At 37.8% G+C, this 15,635-nt stretch overlaps 1 protein-coding gene across 1 annotated transcript; it reads left to right on the top strand.

Moving 5' to 3' along the window:
• Positions 1–370: 370 nt before the first annotated feature.
• LOC127627704 (mediator of RNA polymerase II transcription subunit 15-like) lies at positions 371–14,564 on the top strand. Its single transcript, XM_052104207.1, has 18 exons — positions 371–605; positions 1,184–1,271; positions 1,411–1,462; positions 1,565–1,588; positions 2,094–2,261; positions 2,354–2,568; positions 3,440–3,619; positions 4,937–5,023; positions 9,512–9,619; positions 10,264–10,382; positions 10,594–10,727; positions 11,715–11,849; positions 11,941–12,004; positions 12,590–12,656; positions 12,747–12,907; positions 13,624–13,790; positions 13,991–14,089; positions 14,225–14,564. The coding sequence occupies exons 1-18, from the start codon at positions 538–540 to the stop codon at positions 14,359–14,361; spliced, it is 2,073 nt and encodes a 690-aa protein (XP_051960167.1). The 5' UTR covers positions 371–537; the 3' UTR covers positions 14,362–14,564.
• Positions 14,565–15,635: the final 1,071 nt, after the last annotated feature.

Here is a 15,635-nt window from a genome sequence, read left to right as displayed (position 1 = left end):
ATTCTATGAACAAGGAGAGAAAATAGATATTAGCCTACTCATCCATTCATTCCAGCAAGCTTTTCTGTGATACGCGTTTTAGAAAGTAAGTTAGAAGTAATTAGTAATGTGATTAAATTTTTTGGGTAAAGTAACTCGTAAAGTCATTAATATGATTACAGATTTAGAGTGGAAATTTTTTGTGAATTACTTTTTTTTGACTTACCCAACACTGGGCGCTACTCTGAATAAGGTCAGAATAAGGGCGCTAGTTGTTAACATTAGCTACAGTGGTGTTTTTTACTTGAATAATTAATTAATCTCGGTAAGTCGACAATATTTGTGCCAATGTAGGCGTAACTTACTTTTTTTTTCAAGGAATGAAATCAGACCTATAGTGTAAATGTAAAGCACATAGCTATCGAGAACAGCTGCAGTGCTTTCTGTTCAGCAGCAGTTCTAGGCGTTTGAGTTCTAGGGCATTTCCTGCTGTCCCTCTTTCGCCCTACACAGACTTGAAGCAGTTTGTTTTAACGTTTTTATTCAGTATTATCAGCTATGGAGGTCCCAGGTCCTGAAAGTGACTGGAAAAGTCCAGCCTTACGACAGAAAGTAGTGGCTCAACTGTAAGTATTTCCAAAAAATATTATCTGTTTGCGCCATGACTCTGGTCACGCGTAATGAAAGTAACAGAGTCTTGCTAACTCAGTAGCTGCTAACTAGCTCATGCTCAGTCTTGTTACCAACAGATAGTATGCAAAAAGCCAAAACTTTCAGTGATAGGTTTAAAATGTATGTATGTAGCACAAGTAATATGATATTTAATACAAATTATAATTGAATTCAGTTTATTAAGTAAAATATATCTCGTGTGTGGTGCTATTTCGCTGATGTTGCTAGCTAAGATGAAGTTAGCCCCAGTTGATAGGCAAAATAAGTACTAGGAAACAAACTGCTGATATAAAACAGTATTTAGATGTTGTGGTTAAAAGAAACCGATATTCAAGAGAACATATAACTTGTGATCTCTCACTTTAAGCTCATTAGCATCTCTTATTCTGCTCATGTTCTTAGCATCTTTTAGATTTAAGAAACTGTGATTTATTGGCTGTCAATAAATATTAGCCAACGCTGTCAGTCATGCCTTGTTTTGATAACATTATTCATCAGACTTGTACTTCTGCTTTGCACTTCTTTATCACAGAGAGGATGCTATGAGAAAAGCAGGAACTGCTCACACAATGTCAAGCACTGACATGGAGAACTATGTATTTGTCAAGGCAAATACCAGAGTAAGAGTTTGTTTTATATCACACTACAGGTTTACACGTTACACACCAAAAGTACTGTCATGTTGGTGTGCGGTCATTAAAATCATTGACATCAATGGATAAACTCATTTAAAATGAATAATTAAATTGTTTTTTACAGGAGGAGTATTTGTCTTTGGTTGCAAGGCTGATAATTCATTTTAGAGACATTCGTAAGTAGTCTGTTCACCATGTTTTCAATGTAAAAACAATTTCTATTAGCATAACAATGCTTGGATGTGGACTGTGTATTGAAAATGTTTTTCCCATTGCAGATAAAAAGGCACAAGGGGGACCAGGTAAATTAAATCAAACTCATTGATGGTAGAGTAGTTCAAATAACTATTTAAGAACTACTTAAATCTACAATTTAAAGACTCCTTGAAAACATAATAGGAGTTTTGTGGCTTTAAGTCCTATGTCTGTTAGCTTTGAGGCCTTCTATATGCTAGTGTATACCTAAAAGTTGACACATTTAAAATATACAGGTTTTTTTCTTCTGGAAAAATATTTATAATGCATCTTGCACTCATGGGTAAGACATACAATAAAATTCTCTCTAGAATGAGAATGTCCCCTGCCCCAAATATCACTTCTGAGGAATAGCAAGGCAAATGGTTCACACTTGTGATGCAAACAGAAGTCTGTTGGCAATTTATTAAAGGGCTAGTGGCTATTTATTTACCTCCTGTTTCAATAGGAAATACGTCACCACAGGAAAGAAATCTGCACTCATTAAGCAAGTATCAACATTATCAAAATACATTTTCTTCTGAATTTTAAGGTCATGTTTTCTGTTTTTAGACCCCATGAATGCCCTGCAGAATTTAACAGGAGTGGGTGGAGGTGGTCCTGGTGTCATTGGCATTGGAGCACGCCCACCTGGTGCACCTATGAGTGGTATGGGAACCATGGGGCAAATGCAGATGGGTCAAATTTCCATGCAGGGGGTAGCAGGAGGCCAGCAGGCTGGTAAGTCTATTAGCTGTTAGCTGATGTGAAAAGTTGGAGATTCAGATATAGGAAAGATAGAGAAATGATTCCAAATGTAATATTGACAATAGTAGGAACTGCTGGGCAGATGCAAATGATGCAGCAGCAGCAGCAGCAGCAGTCCATACAGTTTCAGCAGTTCCAGACGCAGCAGCAGGCATTAATGCAGCCTCAGCAGCAGTTCAACCAGCAACTCCAACAGCAGCACCATCAGTATCAACAGCTGCAGCAACAAAATCTTCAACAGCAGCACACCCAGAATCAGCACCAGCAACAACAGAATCCGGTAAAGATAATTAAATGATTAACTTGCACCGGCTCTAGAAATGTTCCCATTTGGCTGATTTGTTATTTAAGGCTGCAAGGGCAAAGAGAATCGACTGCTTTTTTGTGTGAAGTGTCTGAGACATGTAAACGACCAATCACAGTTTGTTCCTTTGTTACGTGCCTTAGTTTTACTACAATAATAGATGTGTGCAACACCGTCTCATTTAAACAGATTGTATATGAGGGTCGCAGTAGACATGTCTGAGCTCATAATGTTAAAGTGCTTACCTGTTTCATTCTCCCTTTTTCTCCTCAACAGTTCCCTGTAACTTTTTCTTGTCTAACGATGAGGCAAATATCAATAAAACTAATGTCATATATGATCTGAAAATAAGATACCTAGTTTAAACAGATATAATAAACCTCACAAAACTTGAGCAAATCCCACGACCATTGCAGCTCTTATATTTCTTCCTCCTAAAGCACTTATTCTATTAGTTCACTTAGCCTCTCATCAGTACTTCCTTGTAACTTTTTACTTTTTTTGTCTGATGATAAAAAGGTAAATATCATACTTCTATCATGTACCATCTGCAAATATGTGGATGTCTTGTTTAAACGGATGTAATTCACGAAACCCGTGAAAATCCATTGCCTTCCCATCGATCGTTCATCTAATATATCCTCTGAAGCGTGTGTTCTGTCAGCCAGAATCAAAACTTTAGGATCAGACACAAAAATGTCTGATTCACAAATCATGAAGTTCAGATCCTCTGCATAACTAACCCTTTACATGAAGAAATGAAAAAAAAAAAATAATAATAATGGAGAGAGAAAATTGCCGTTTCATTTATAATGCACACTTATTGTTTTGATGGCTTTCTCTCAAGTTGCACCAAAACAGACTCCAGCAGCAGCAGTTAGCACAACTCCAACAGCAACTGCAGCAACAGCAGCAGCAACAGCAGCAAGCCTTGACCCAGTCTTTAGCACAAATGACTCAAGGACAGCATCAACAAATTAACTCCCTCAGCCAACAGCAGCAACAGCTAAAGATCCAGGCGATGCAGGTGAAGATCAGCTACCTGAACACTGAAATATATAACTAGAGCTGTGGAATTTAATGCGTTAACCCATGCGTTGATTAAGGGTTTTATCACACTTGGTTCTTTTCAGGGGTCTAAGCACCGTTTGCAGGATTTTTGGCCCATATTGTAACACTCCAAACAATCTCAGACCACTTTAAAGCGAACCGAGCCGAGACCATATCGAGAGATGGTCTGAATACTGTTCGTTTGCAGCCTTTGGTTCGGTTCGTTAATAACATGCACTGAATAAAAAGCGCTCCGGGCTCACTTGATTTCTCATTCGCCTAATGCCAAACATGTTTGGTCCTGACAGGTTCCCATACTCCCGAAATGAAAATGCAAGCATGGGAGAGATGCAACAAACTGCTTGCTCTGTTTCTATGGGTATGACAGCATGAGAAGTATAATAAACTATTGTGAACTGCACACGAAACAAACTCTTAAACCTCTTTGGTGTTTGCTGTAGAAATTAAGATTCAAGAGGTTAACTGGGTGCCTTGAAATCTGCATGGAAATTACGACAGGAATATTTATTGAATATATGAATTTAAGTAACCAAGGCTGTCAGTAGATTAAGCATAAATTGTGATTAATCGTATTGTTTTGTCGTTAATAAGACTAGTCTACCATGATTGAATGTTGAATTTTAGTGAATAATATTGTTTATATAAAATGTTCTGTTGCATTATTTTTCTCTTTTTTACTAATAAACAATATGTAATAATACAGAATTAAAAAATATTGATGCCAAAGTTTAATAAAGGAAGTTTTATTGAACATAGACACTTGTTCTTATGCTGCTTAATCGTTTTGAGAGCATTAAACGTGTTTATATTATCTTATAATTAATATAAAGAGCAATTTGTACTTAACATTAAATATAGTAAAATTAAATTATAATATATACTATATTTTTAAAAGTGGGCTCAGTCCCACAAATGACACTTGAGTGTGAACGCAAAAAGAACGGAGATCCCTTAACTGGTAAAGTGGACCAAAAATAGATTTGAGACCACACAGATGGTCTCAGACAGTGTGAACGCAAAAGGGGTCTGAGTTTGGTTCTTCTAAAAAGGACTCTAGTGTGAAAACACCCTAAGATGCACTTTTTTTTAACAGTGTTAATTCAGTCATTCATTTTGACATTTATAACATTTCATAATGTATGGGGATTTTTTTTATTTTATTTTTGATTACCAGAAAGAAAGAAATATTTAGCAATAATGATTATTTTCAAGCATTGTTTCAAGTAAACATGCTTTCAATGTCTTCATGTTTGCTTGTGTTTGTGTATTCAAGCAAGCAAGAGCTTTGCAGCAACAACAACAACAGCAGCAAGTTCAGCAGGTCCATCAAGCGGCCCAGCTTTCAGGAGTCCCTGGACAGGTAAGCACCTTTCAAGCTGTGGTGAGGATTGAGAAAAGAAACCGAGTGTGGAGTGAATGTATGCTACTAAAATCAACACGTAATGTGAATTTTTTTGGATGTCATAACTATTTATTCCTTACCTGGTGGAGAACCGTAGTGTAATGCATGCTGACCAAGAAGCAACAAATGGATAATACATCAAACATTCTATTTACATCTTGGTTTGTAAATTGAGGTTTAGTTGTGTGCCACAGTTATAGGCCTTATTATCTAGACAGATAACTGAGTGTTTCAACCAAACTTTCTAAACTGCTGACAGTGTTCAGTGTTTGGGTTACATGGAAACTATTTTGAGAATGTAGCATGCCAAACTACAGGCTTGTCATAATTGGTGGTGCTTGCTAAGGACATATCTAGAAATGAGAATATCTTTGGCATGTACTCTTTTGAATTGGTCAAGCAAATAATCACTCTGCAACCAGATCACTTTTACAACTACCTAACAACATCTAGAACGCCTTAGAAACCACCCCAAATACATTGTGCATTGTGGTGATGAGTTTTGCATGGCTTCACTCAAATATACTAAATTCTACTAAACATTTACTTATAGTTACCCAAACTACAGTCAGTCAGGCTGTTTAAGGGGGCTTTATGTTCACGTCACGATAATTGCTGAAGCTTTTACCATGGTATTATCATGGTATTGAATTTCAGAAACAAGTAAAAAGATAAACCTACTTTATTGTTGTTCTCCTAATAACAAGCTTAATTACTTTTTTCAATACCAAACCATCCTTTTAAATGAACAGAAAACAAAGACCATTGAAAAGTACCCTGAACATTTTAAAAACAAATTGTACATTTAAATAATTACAACAACAAAAAAATTATATACAATCAAATATTGCAAATGTATCAAATAAACAAATATTTGAAAATAAGTATCAAGTAAAATAGTCACTGTCTTAAAGTGCAAAGCTGTGTCCCTTATGAACAACAGCCACATTGCCGTTATTAGTTCCAGAACTTAGTATAATCTGAATACGACTGCATTTTAGTTATTACTACAAAGTGCATTAGCCAGCGACGTTTTTGCCAACTACACTTCGGCCACTTGAGAGCAAGCTACATATTATTTGAAAATGGCTAAAACAGTTCACTTTCACTTTCGTCTTAGTTGTCACTTAGCTTGTTGTCTCAGTTTTCAAAAACAGTTTTGAAAAAATGAGCAGAACTGTCACAATCTGCCAATTCAACTCACTGAATTGCTCTGGATGATTGTCCCACAGATGAGCAAACATGTTGGAGGTGTTCCCATGTTTCGCTGCCAATTTTCTGCCACATGTTTCACACAAAGGGAAACAATCTTCAACCAACAATCCCTCTGCATTTTTATGGAACCCAAAATACTTCCACACTGCCGACTTAACCCTTTTTGAAGGCAGATAAATAGCCCACTGTGTTCCTCCTTCAGCCATGCTTTTTGTCCACGTTGGTTTTGTTTACATCGGTGTGCGCATGTGTCATTGGCCACGTTTACATGCACTCTCATAATGCCATTATAATGCAATTAAGGCAATACTGCGATTAAACGGTAGCTCATGTAAAAAGAATATTACGATTATGCTAATAGAGTAATGATAATCGCAGTAAGATATGTGGAGTACTCCTATTTTAATCAATTTATACTGGCGTGTAAACACTCTAATCGCATTTCTTCCACACTCTGACCAAAGTGCCCCTGCACCAGTGCTGCAGACGGATCATGTTCCACTCAAGCACAGGTTCAAAAACATTGCGAAAAAGAAGCTGCACTTAATTTTCGGCTTCATGTAAAACTGCAGTTCTATGCACCGTTTTCCAGCAGTGGTGCTCCACAGCAAATTAAAACATGTTTTCCCGAGTTGTGAATGTCCGTTTGCAGTCTGAATTGAATATTGGGGAGATTAAAAAGACCATACGCACAAAATAACATCTTAAAATTGAGTTTGTGCTCACTGGCGAAACGCAACAACATCCATTGCGTGTATTCCGATTCTCACACACATTACTTGTGAACTGATTCATTTTAGCGAATCAAAACAGACAGCGCATCCAGTGTAGTTGAAAATTATTCTTATGAAGTGGTTCTTTTAATAAATCATTCAAAAAGACTCACAAACTTGTTCGCTACAAATGCATTTTGAAGACTATTTTTGCAGCACATTCCATCAGCAGGTATATATTTAGTACATCCTGTTTTTTTGTTGGATAATTGGTAAAGATGAGCTCAGAGTAGATGTTCTATTAGATTGTCCCACATATTCAGTCTTAGCCAAATCTGTCCCTCAACGATAATCCTCCCATCTGTGAGCATTTGACAGATAACATTTTGCTTCATGTTGCTTCCATTCACCTTATGCCATACATGTGGCCCTAGTTCAGTGTTTCCCAACCATTTTTCTGCTACGGCACACTTTTTAAAATTAAACAAATCCCATGGCATACCTGTATCCCACTGTCCCACATAACCATTGTTGTTAGTTTTCCTTTTCAAGAACTTCCATGTTTTCTATCCGTTTCAGTTGTGTTTACTCGTAATGTTTGAAATTCTGCTATGCAAACAAATCACATAGGTACGGTGTATAATGAGATTACAGGTGGCAAGAGTGCTAATTGGATAATGAATAATACAACAAATTTGCATCTTTTCTTATTTTTAGATTTGTTCTTGCAATGCCACAGCAAATCATTTTTTACTTATCTATTTATTTACATGGATCCAGACTAACATTTAAGAGTGGAAGCACCAATGTTAAAATTCTACATACGGTTGCACCAGCACTTGAGTTGATCGCACTGGTCCAACTGAAAGAAAATTTGTTTTCTTTTACGGTTTCTTTATATCAGGATCTTGATGATTACACAGAAGGAAAGTTCCATTTTATCCATAGTTTTAACTGTGAGATTTGCAGTAAGATAATAGTAACCACAAGTAAAAGTAGAACCACGATTAGCAGTAACCAAAAAACTAATTATCGCATTTTTCATTAGAAAAACAGACAGAAATTAAATTGTATTCTCTCACTATTATATTGATATAATTTCATGGTTCAAATATAAAAAAAATATCTGTGATGTGTGGATTGATACCTTACAATTTCTGTCTTTTCATTGTGCAGATTTCTCCTATATTCCTTTTCAATGCGGTTTATAATGTTGGGGCTGTTTATTACAATTGTAAACTGGTTTAATCATCGACACATTATGAGCTTTCATAGAGGTTTTAAACAAATAATCAATGCCAAATTCGTGACCCAGCCCGTGCTTCTCGCAGCTGTTTATGATGATCTGTGCGGCTGAGAGCTCGAGACCGGTCCACTTGTAAATGCATGTCCCTGCGCCGATCTGTCCATTGAGCAGTGCTGACTGATGTGGGTAAAGCTGTTTCCTTTTGCGTTTGGAACATTTGCCATTTTGATATTTCTCATACGAAACAAAAATTGTCAGCGCACAATCAGAGAGTCAGCCAAATTTGTAGTCGCATCAATGCGACCTCTTGCAAAGTTTAATCGCACTGTTAGGAAAAATTGTGATTTATTTTGTAGAATCTGATAATTTTCCATGGCACACCTGACAGTCTTTCACGGCACACTAGTTTGGAAACACTGCCCTAGTTTATACTGAGCCCAGAGATGGAATGGTGTTATCCAGATAAATCTCTGTTCTGTTGCATAGCTATAAAGTCCAATAGAGCAGCCAGTTTAAGTTTGAGAAGCATTAGTTTTAATCTCATTTGCATTCTGCATGTTTTTGTAGTTAACAGTGAGACTGCATGCTTGCTGTTTTAATCCCACAAGCCCTTTCTTGCTTTCCTGTTTAGTTAGTCCTCACAAAGCTCATAAAGTGATAACACATTTAGTGTTATTTCCTTTTCTTTGAGCATTTAGATGTTTTTCTGAAAACGTTTCGAGGTAGGATTTTATAGTTTTTTTGCATCCACTCATCAGAAATTGATTAGATGTCAAACCACATATTTACTTGAGAGTGTGTATCTCTCCTTGCCTTGCTTTGTTCTGGTACATGAAAAAGGGAGCATGAAATTCACTGGCCTTTGTCTTATGGACCTTGTCTTGACAACCAGTTTTGCTAAAGTGATAGTCACACAAAACTCAAAAATTCTGTCATCCACTCACCCACATTGTTTTCTCAACCCGAATAAGACTATCACAAGGAAGAAAGTAAGTTATTTGCAGCAACAAGAGGGTGAGTATATGATAGAATTTTATTTTTGGGTGAACTGTTCCTGTAGGTGATTTTGAAATGACAGAGGAGGCTCACTATACTGCTTTGCTGGCTCTTCATTTCAAATGTGAATGCATGCGTTGTGCATCTGTGCTTGTAAAACCTGTTGAATCTATTTCTGTTTGCTTACTCAAATGTGCTTTCTCTCATGTCTGCTGATGCGCTGCATTTATTGTTTTGCTTGTAACATGTCTGTTGTCCCCTCTGTCCTCCTCAAAGATGATGCCCCGTCCTGGGATTCAAATTCCACCCCGGTTGCCCCGTGCCACCCTGAACTCTGCCATTCCTAAAAACTCACTTGCCATGGGAGGACAACAAATGCCACAGGTATTTGAGTGCTGAGTGCCCTCGGTGCCAACATCTGTGGCTTTACAGTAGCGCTCTCTGACACAAAGGCTGTCCATAATACACCCTCTGTTTTACACTCATCTGCCTCGCTTTACTCCACTCCAGATATTTTCATAATGTCTAACATTCAGTCAGAAATAACTCAGAAGCATTTGGGCATTGTAAATTGTGAGACGTCTAGCATTTACTCTGAATTAAAAAGTGTGTGGCACAGGTACGTGAACTGTGTTTTGTCGATCTCTTAAATAGACTAGGATCAAGGCGTTGGTTGCATTCTGAAAGCAGCTGCCTCACTGCCCATTGAGTCAGTGACTTAAAGGAATAGTTCAGTCATACGTTTACTCACCCTCATGTCTTTACACACCATTAAAATATTCTTATGCAGAACACAAAGGGAGATGTTTTAATGAATGTTGCAGTAAAAATGACGCACACTATAAAGCAACCATCAACTGGTTATGCAGTGCCATCTACTGGTGTTGTAAAGTCAAAATAAGCTGGTCTTGACTGAATGTCTGTTATATCAAGGCTACTTGCTTCATCAGTGCAGTGTTAACTCTCCTCCACTGATGTGGTGGCTTTGAACCTGTTTAGATTTTCCCTTTCTTCATGCTTTGTCAAAGGGTCAGCAAATGATGTCATCACCCTCTCCAGTTCAGGTGCAGATGCCCCAGACAATGCCTCTTCCCCCACAGCCTCAGCCATCCCCCCAGCCCCCCTCCTCTCAACAGAACTCTGTCAGGTAAAAATACCTGCAAAGGCCTTTGTTATTCCTGATTTTATGTCTTTCTTATGTTACATCTATAAACTATTCTAAATTCAATACAAATATGCATGTGTGCTGATATAAATATGAATACGCAGGCTAAAATAGATATGCTGTAGTTCAGTTTAGGTCAAGGTTAACTATAATATTCGCAGGAGGTGAATTAAACTTATTTTTCTTTCTCTAGTTCTGGTCCAACTCCTTCACAAGGAGGTTTCCAACCCTGTACCTCTCCGCAGCCTTCCCATAGTCCCGCATCTTCATGCACCCCCCATAGTTACCCCCTCCAAGTACCCTCACCTGGACCTCTCAACACCCAGGGTACAGAGCAACTTTTTATTATTATTATTTGTTTGGTATTTTTGCCTTGAGTTTGAGAGGACGGGAAGTAACAGGAAAGGGGGGGGTATTGGGAAATGACCTAGCCACTTATGTCTGTATTGTTATGTTACTTAAAGGAATTTTAATCCTTTCTTCTTTTGTGGAACAGAACATTTGTTAGGCAGAATGACAGCCTCAGTCTACATTCACTTTCATTGCAACTTTATTTATTTATTTGTTTATTTTTCTCCCCAATTTGGAATGCCAAATGTGCTCTTAAGTCCTCGTGGTGGCGTAGTGACGCCTCAATCCGGGTGATGGAGGACGAATCTCAGTTGCCTTGTTGAGCGCGTTACTGCGGAGACAGCGCGTGTGGAGGCTTCACGCTATTCTCCACGGCATCCATGCACCAACTCACTATGTGCCCCACTGAAATAGAGAACCACACATAGTGACCACGAGGAGGTTACCCCATGTGACTCTACCCTCCCTAGCAACCGGGCAAATTTGGTTGCTTAGGAGACCTGGCTGGAGTCACTCAGCATGCCCTGGATTCGAACTCGCGACTCCAGGGGTGGTAGTCAGCGTCTTTACTCGCTGAGCTACCCAGGCCCCCTTTCATGCAACTTTGACCATACAATAAAAGTGAATGGTGATTGTGGCTATCATTTTGTCTAACATCTCCTTTTTTGTTTCTCAGAAGAAGAAAATCATATGGGTTTGGAACAATATGAAAGTGGTTAAATGATGACCAGAATTTTAAATTTTAGATGAAATATCCCTTTAGGAATATCTTTTTTACTATAACAATTGTTATTAAGGAATCATTTACAAATTATCAAATACTAATTTACTTAATGATTGAAAGTCATAGACGATCTGCAGAGAATAGGGAATTCTAAAGAAGGAATTAAGTATGTAATAGTCATATCAGAAGTAATACATTTGTAACATTTAGAATTACTAGTAAGTGTTTGTGTACTGCAGAGAATCCAAATTCTGTGATGAGCCCAGCAGGAGCCTTGCAGTCTGAGGACCAGCAATACATGGACAAACTAAAGCAGCTGTCTAAATATATTGAGCCCCTGCGCAGGATGATTAACAAAATAGACAAAAGTGAAGGTACTGAAGATTGTTTTTCTCCCCCTCTTAGTGCTGATTTACTTGCTTGAACTTGACCATAGTACTTAAGTTTTGTATTTTGTTTTTACAGATAGGAATAAATATCTGAGCAAAATGAAGATATTGCTTAATATTTTGACAGACCCAAACACAAGGTAGGCAAAAAAGCAGATGTATATGACTATTTCTTCTGCTGAACACAAACAAAGATTATTTTGAAGAATATTTCAGCTCTGTAGGTCCTTACAATGCAAGTGAATAGTGGCCAGAAATCTGAAGGTCCAAAAAGGCATATAAAGGCAGCATAAAAGTAATCCATAAAACTCCAGTGGTTAAATCTGTCTTCAGAAGTGATATTACATGGGTGAGAAACCAATAAATATTGAATTCCTTTTTGCTATTAAAATTTTCCTCCCTGCCCAGCAGTGGCGATATGCACGAACAATATCAATCGCCCAAAACACATGAACAAAGTGAAAGTGGAGCTTGATAGTAAAAAAGGACTTGAATATTGATCTATTTCTCAACCACTCTATAATCATATCACTTTTGAAGATATGGATTTACCTATTGGAGTCATATGGATTACTTTTATGCTGCCTTTTATGTGTTTTTGGAGCTTCAAAGTTTTAGTATAAATGATGAGGATTTTCTTTTTTGGGTGAACCATTCTTTAAAATGGTCTCTGGTGTCAATTTTTGGCTTATACTTAATTTTTCTTTATCGCTTTTTTCCACTAGGTGTACTCTTGGGACTCTACAGAAGTGTGAAATAGCATTGGAGAAACTGAAGAATGACATGGCCATTGTGAGTTACAAATGTTGCATGCATAAAACTGGGGAGTCATAATTATTGTGTTCATTTTGTTGCAATAACATCTCACTGTTTGGTTTCCAGCCCACTCCTCCCCCTCCTCCAGTACAGTGTGCCAAAAAGCAGTACCTGTGCCAGCCCTTGCTGGATGCTGCCATGGCAAACATCCGCTCCCCGGTTTTCAACCATTCACTTTACCGCACCTTTGCTCCTACCATGACAACAATTCCCGGGCCACCAATCACGTGAGTCCAACTACAAAGATGATTTTGTTTCTTATTTAATCCAGAAAACAAAGTCGTCATTTTTATTGTGCTTTTCACAACACTCATCATTTCAAAGAATCTTTGCAGAAAATCATGCATTAACAAAAAAATTAAACTGTAATATTTATAAAGTCTTAGTGATCATTGTTTAGTTTGATTCAATTGTGTATAAAAAATGAATAATTAAATAATAATTGTATTTAGAACCGCTGTGACAAGGAACACAATACTCAATAAGAAAAAATAACCTTTGGAGAATCCAGACTCACTGTGGGGCCAGTTCCCCTCTGGCTAACATCCCGAATATAATGCCAATATTAGTTATTTGTGTGCAGTGCAAGTCATGGTTTTAAATTTGTACATTAAGTAAGCATTAAGTTTCAGTCAGTGTTTAAAAACGTTAAGATTAATGTCTAATGTCTTTGATGTCTATTCTGGATTAACTGCAGAAGTTCACATTGATGCATTGTCCTTTGTTAGTTGGCTGATGAAGGGTTTTGTTGGCAAATAAATGGTAGTCTATGTATTCCATTTTAAGAGTGTAGTCCATCAATAGACAAAAGTGATGCAGGCACCGATCAACAAGGTGCGTTGCAATTATACTCTTTGAATCCTTAATACATTGCCTCTATGGTATGTAGGTATCAAACTCTTAAATGTGTATATATTAAAAATTTGATATTTTCTTATTACAGGGGTCCTTCAATTCCTTCCCGCAAACGGAAGTTTGATGATGATGAATGCCAGACCATCCCTAACCTACTTCAAGGGGAGGTGGCTCGGCTTAATTCCAAATTCCTGGTCAATCTGGACCCATCCTGCTGCAGCAACAATGGAACTGTACATCTCATATGCAAACTAGGTGAGTTCAGAAACTGTGAAAAGTCTTTGCATAGATAAAAGCTCTTTGCACTTTGGGCATCTCTCTCTACCAACTTCATGATATGGAATGCTTTCTAAACTGTTTTAAAGGAGTATCTATGTTTGCTGGGCAATTGTTTGCAGCTTTTATTTCAATGTATATGTATATAATAATTCACTTTTGGTATTTTCTCCATCTAGATGATACAAATCTTCCCAGTGTTCCACCTCTCCAGTTGAGCATTCCAGCAGACTACCCTGATCAGAGCCCACACTGGGAAGATGTTGGTCAGCAGTATGGTGAGTCTAAGCCTAATTTGTCCATTACATGTCAGCATGTAATTTAAGACTGTGTTTTAAAATGCAAACCCTCAATTGAAATGAAAATCTATAGATTATAAAATGTGTATTACCTTCCTCTCTCTGTGTTTCCAGAGGCCAACCAGTTCTTGCAGACTGTGCATAAGAACATGACCTCTAAGCTGCTCCAGCTTCCAGATAAGCACTCTGTGACGGCCCTGCTGAACACCTGGGCTCAAAGCGTGAGGCAGGCTTGCCTTTCAGCTGCTTAAGAGATACGGCTCCCTATCTTCAGCAGTAGCTCATTATAATCCATGCACTCCATGGCACAATGGCCAATGGTAAATTAATGATTTGTTCTGTGTTACTTTGTCTTTTTTATTTACATAAATATATTACAATTTTGTTTAGTCCAATACACTAAAGCCTTAAAAGTTTGTGCATTGCTTTATTAATAAAGTCTTTTTGAATGCTGTTCCATTCTAAACTGTTTCACAAAGTGGCATATTTTATAATCAGGCCTTTTATTATAAGTCTACAGTATATGTGTACAAATTTATACAGCCTCGCCCTTCCGTGCAGAGTCCTCTGTATACATCGTCTCTACACAGCCTGAGTTCTCCTGTGTCTTTCTGCTATGTTGCTGTTCAAGGTCTGTTTGAGGGCAGGGAAAATCACCTTTGGCTTTACACTCCTGTGACACAGGACCGTTCCAACAGTATCAGAGGAATGGTTGATATCTCCATAACTGACCTGTTCTTGGCATGTAGGTTACATATATACTTATGTGCCAATAGAAAAATCATCATACCCCTTTGGAATGGTCACGTTTTTTTTTGTTTGTCTTGCAGCCTGAAATCAAAACCCATAAAAAATATATATATAATTTTTCCAGCTTTCTTTACAAGTAACAGAAAGGGCAAAAATTTAAAGATGAAAAACTGGGTTGAAAAGTGATCATACCCCTGGATTTAATACTTCATAGAGCTACCTTTTGCTTTATGACAGCCATCAGTCTGTTTGGATGTGTCTGTACTAGCTTCACACATAGATTGGGGAATATTTGCACAGACTTCCTTGCAGAATTTTTTGAGTTCAGTCAAATTTTCAGGGTGAGTGGTGATGAACTGTTCTCTTCAGGTCCATCCACAGGGTTTCTATTGGATTTTGGTCAGGGCTCTGACTCGGCCACTAAAGGACTTTGACATTCCTATACTTAAGGCACTGCATTGTTTTTTTTGGCTGTGGTTTAGGGTCATTGAATTGCTGAAAGGTGATTCACCTTTCCATTTTCAGTTGTCGAGCAGAGGTTTACAGATATTCCTGAAGAATTTGGGTGCACATGACAGCATACATTTCCCTTCAATCCTTACCAATAGCCCAGTTTTATCCCGGATCCCTTTTGAACGGACCTTTCCAACCATGGTGATTTTGTGAACTCATTACTAGTAAAGGAATTCTCATGGAACAGCCGGTTTTATACTGAAGTTATCAAACCCAGTACAATTGATGTCAGCTGGGGTCCTGCACTGGGCCATTAGAGGCT

This window comes from Xyrauchen texanus, chromosome 34 (assembly GCF_025860055.1).
Source record: "Xyrauchen texanus isolate HMW12.3.18 chromosome 34, RBS_HiC_50CHRs, whole genome shotgun sequence".
Taxonomy (NCBI): Eukaryota; Metazoa; Chordata; class Actinopteri; order Cypriniformes; family Catostomidae; genus Xyrauchen; species Xyrauchen texanus.
The sequence above is the reverse complement of the archived record's forward strand: the minus strand, read 5'-3'. Positions and strand labels throughout refer to the sequence as shown.

What these genes read in the sequence shown, in the direction of transcription:
- LOC127627704 (XM_052104207.1), top strand. Translation starts at nt 538, where the DNA reads ATGGAGGTCCCAGGTCCTGAAAGTGACTGGAAAAGTCCAGCCTTACGA. An exon ending in AGCAGGAGGCCAGCAGGCTG is followed by an intron (nt 2,262 to 2,353) that starts GTAAGTCTATTA and finishes TATTGACAATAG; the next exon opens with TAGGAACTGCTGGGCAGATG. An exon ending in TTTCAGGAGTCCCTGGACAG is followed by an intron (nt 5,024 to 9,511) that starts GTAAGCACCTTT and finishes TCCTCCTCAAAG; the next exon opens with ATGATGCCCCGTCCTGGGAT.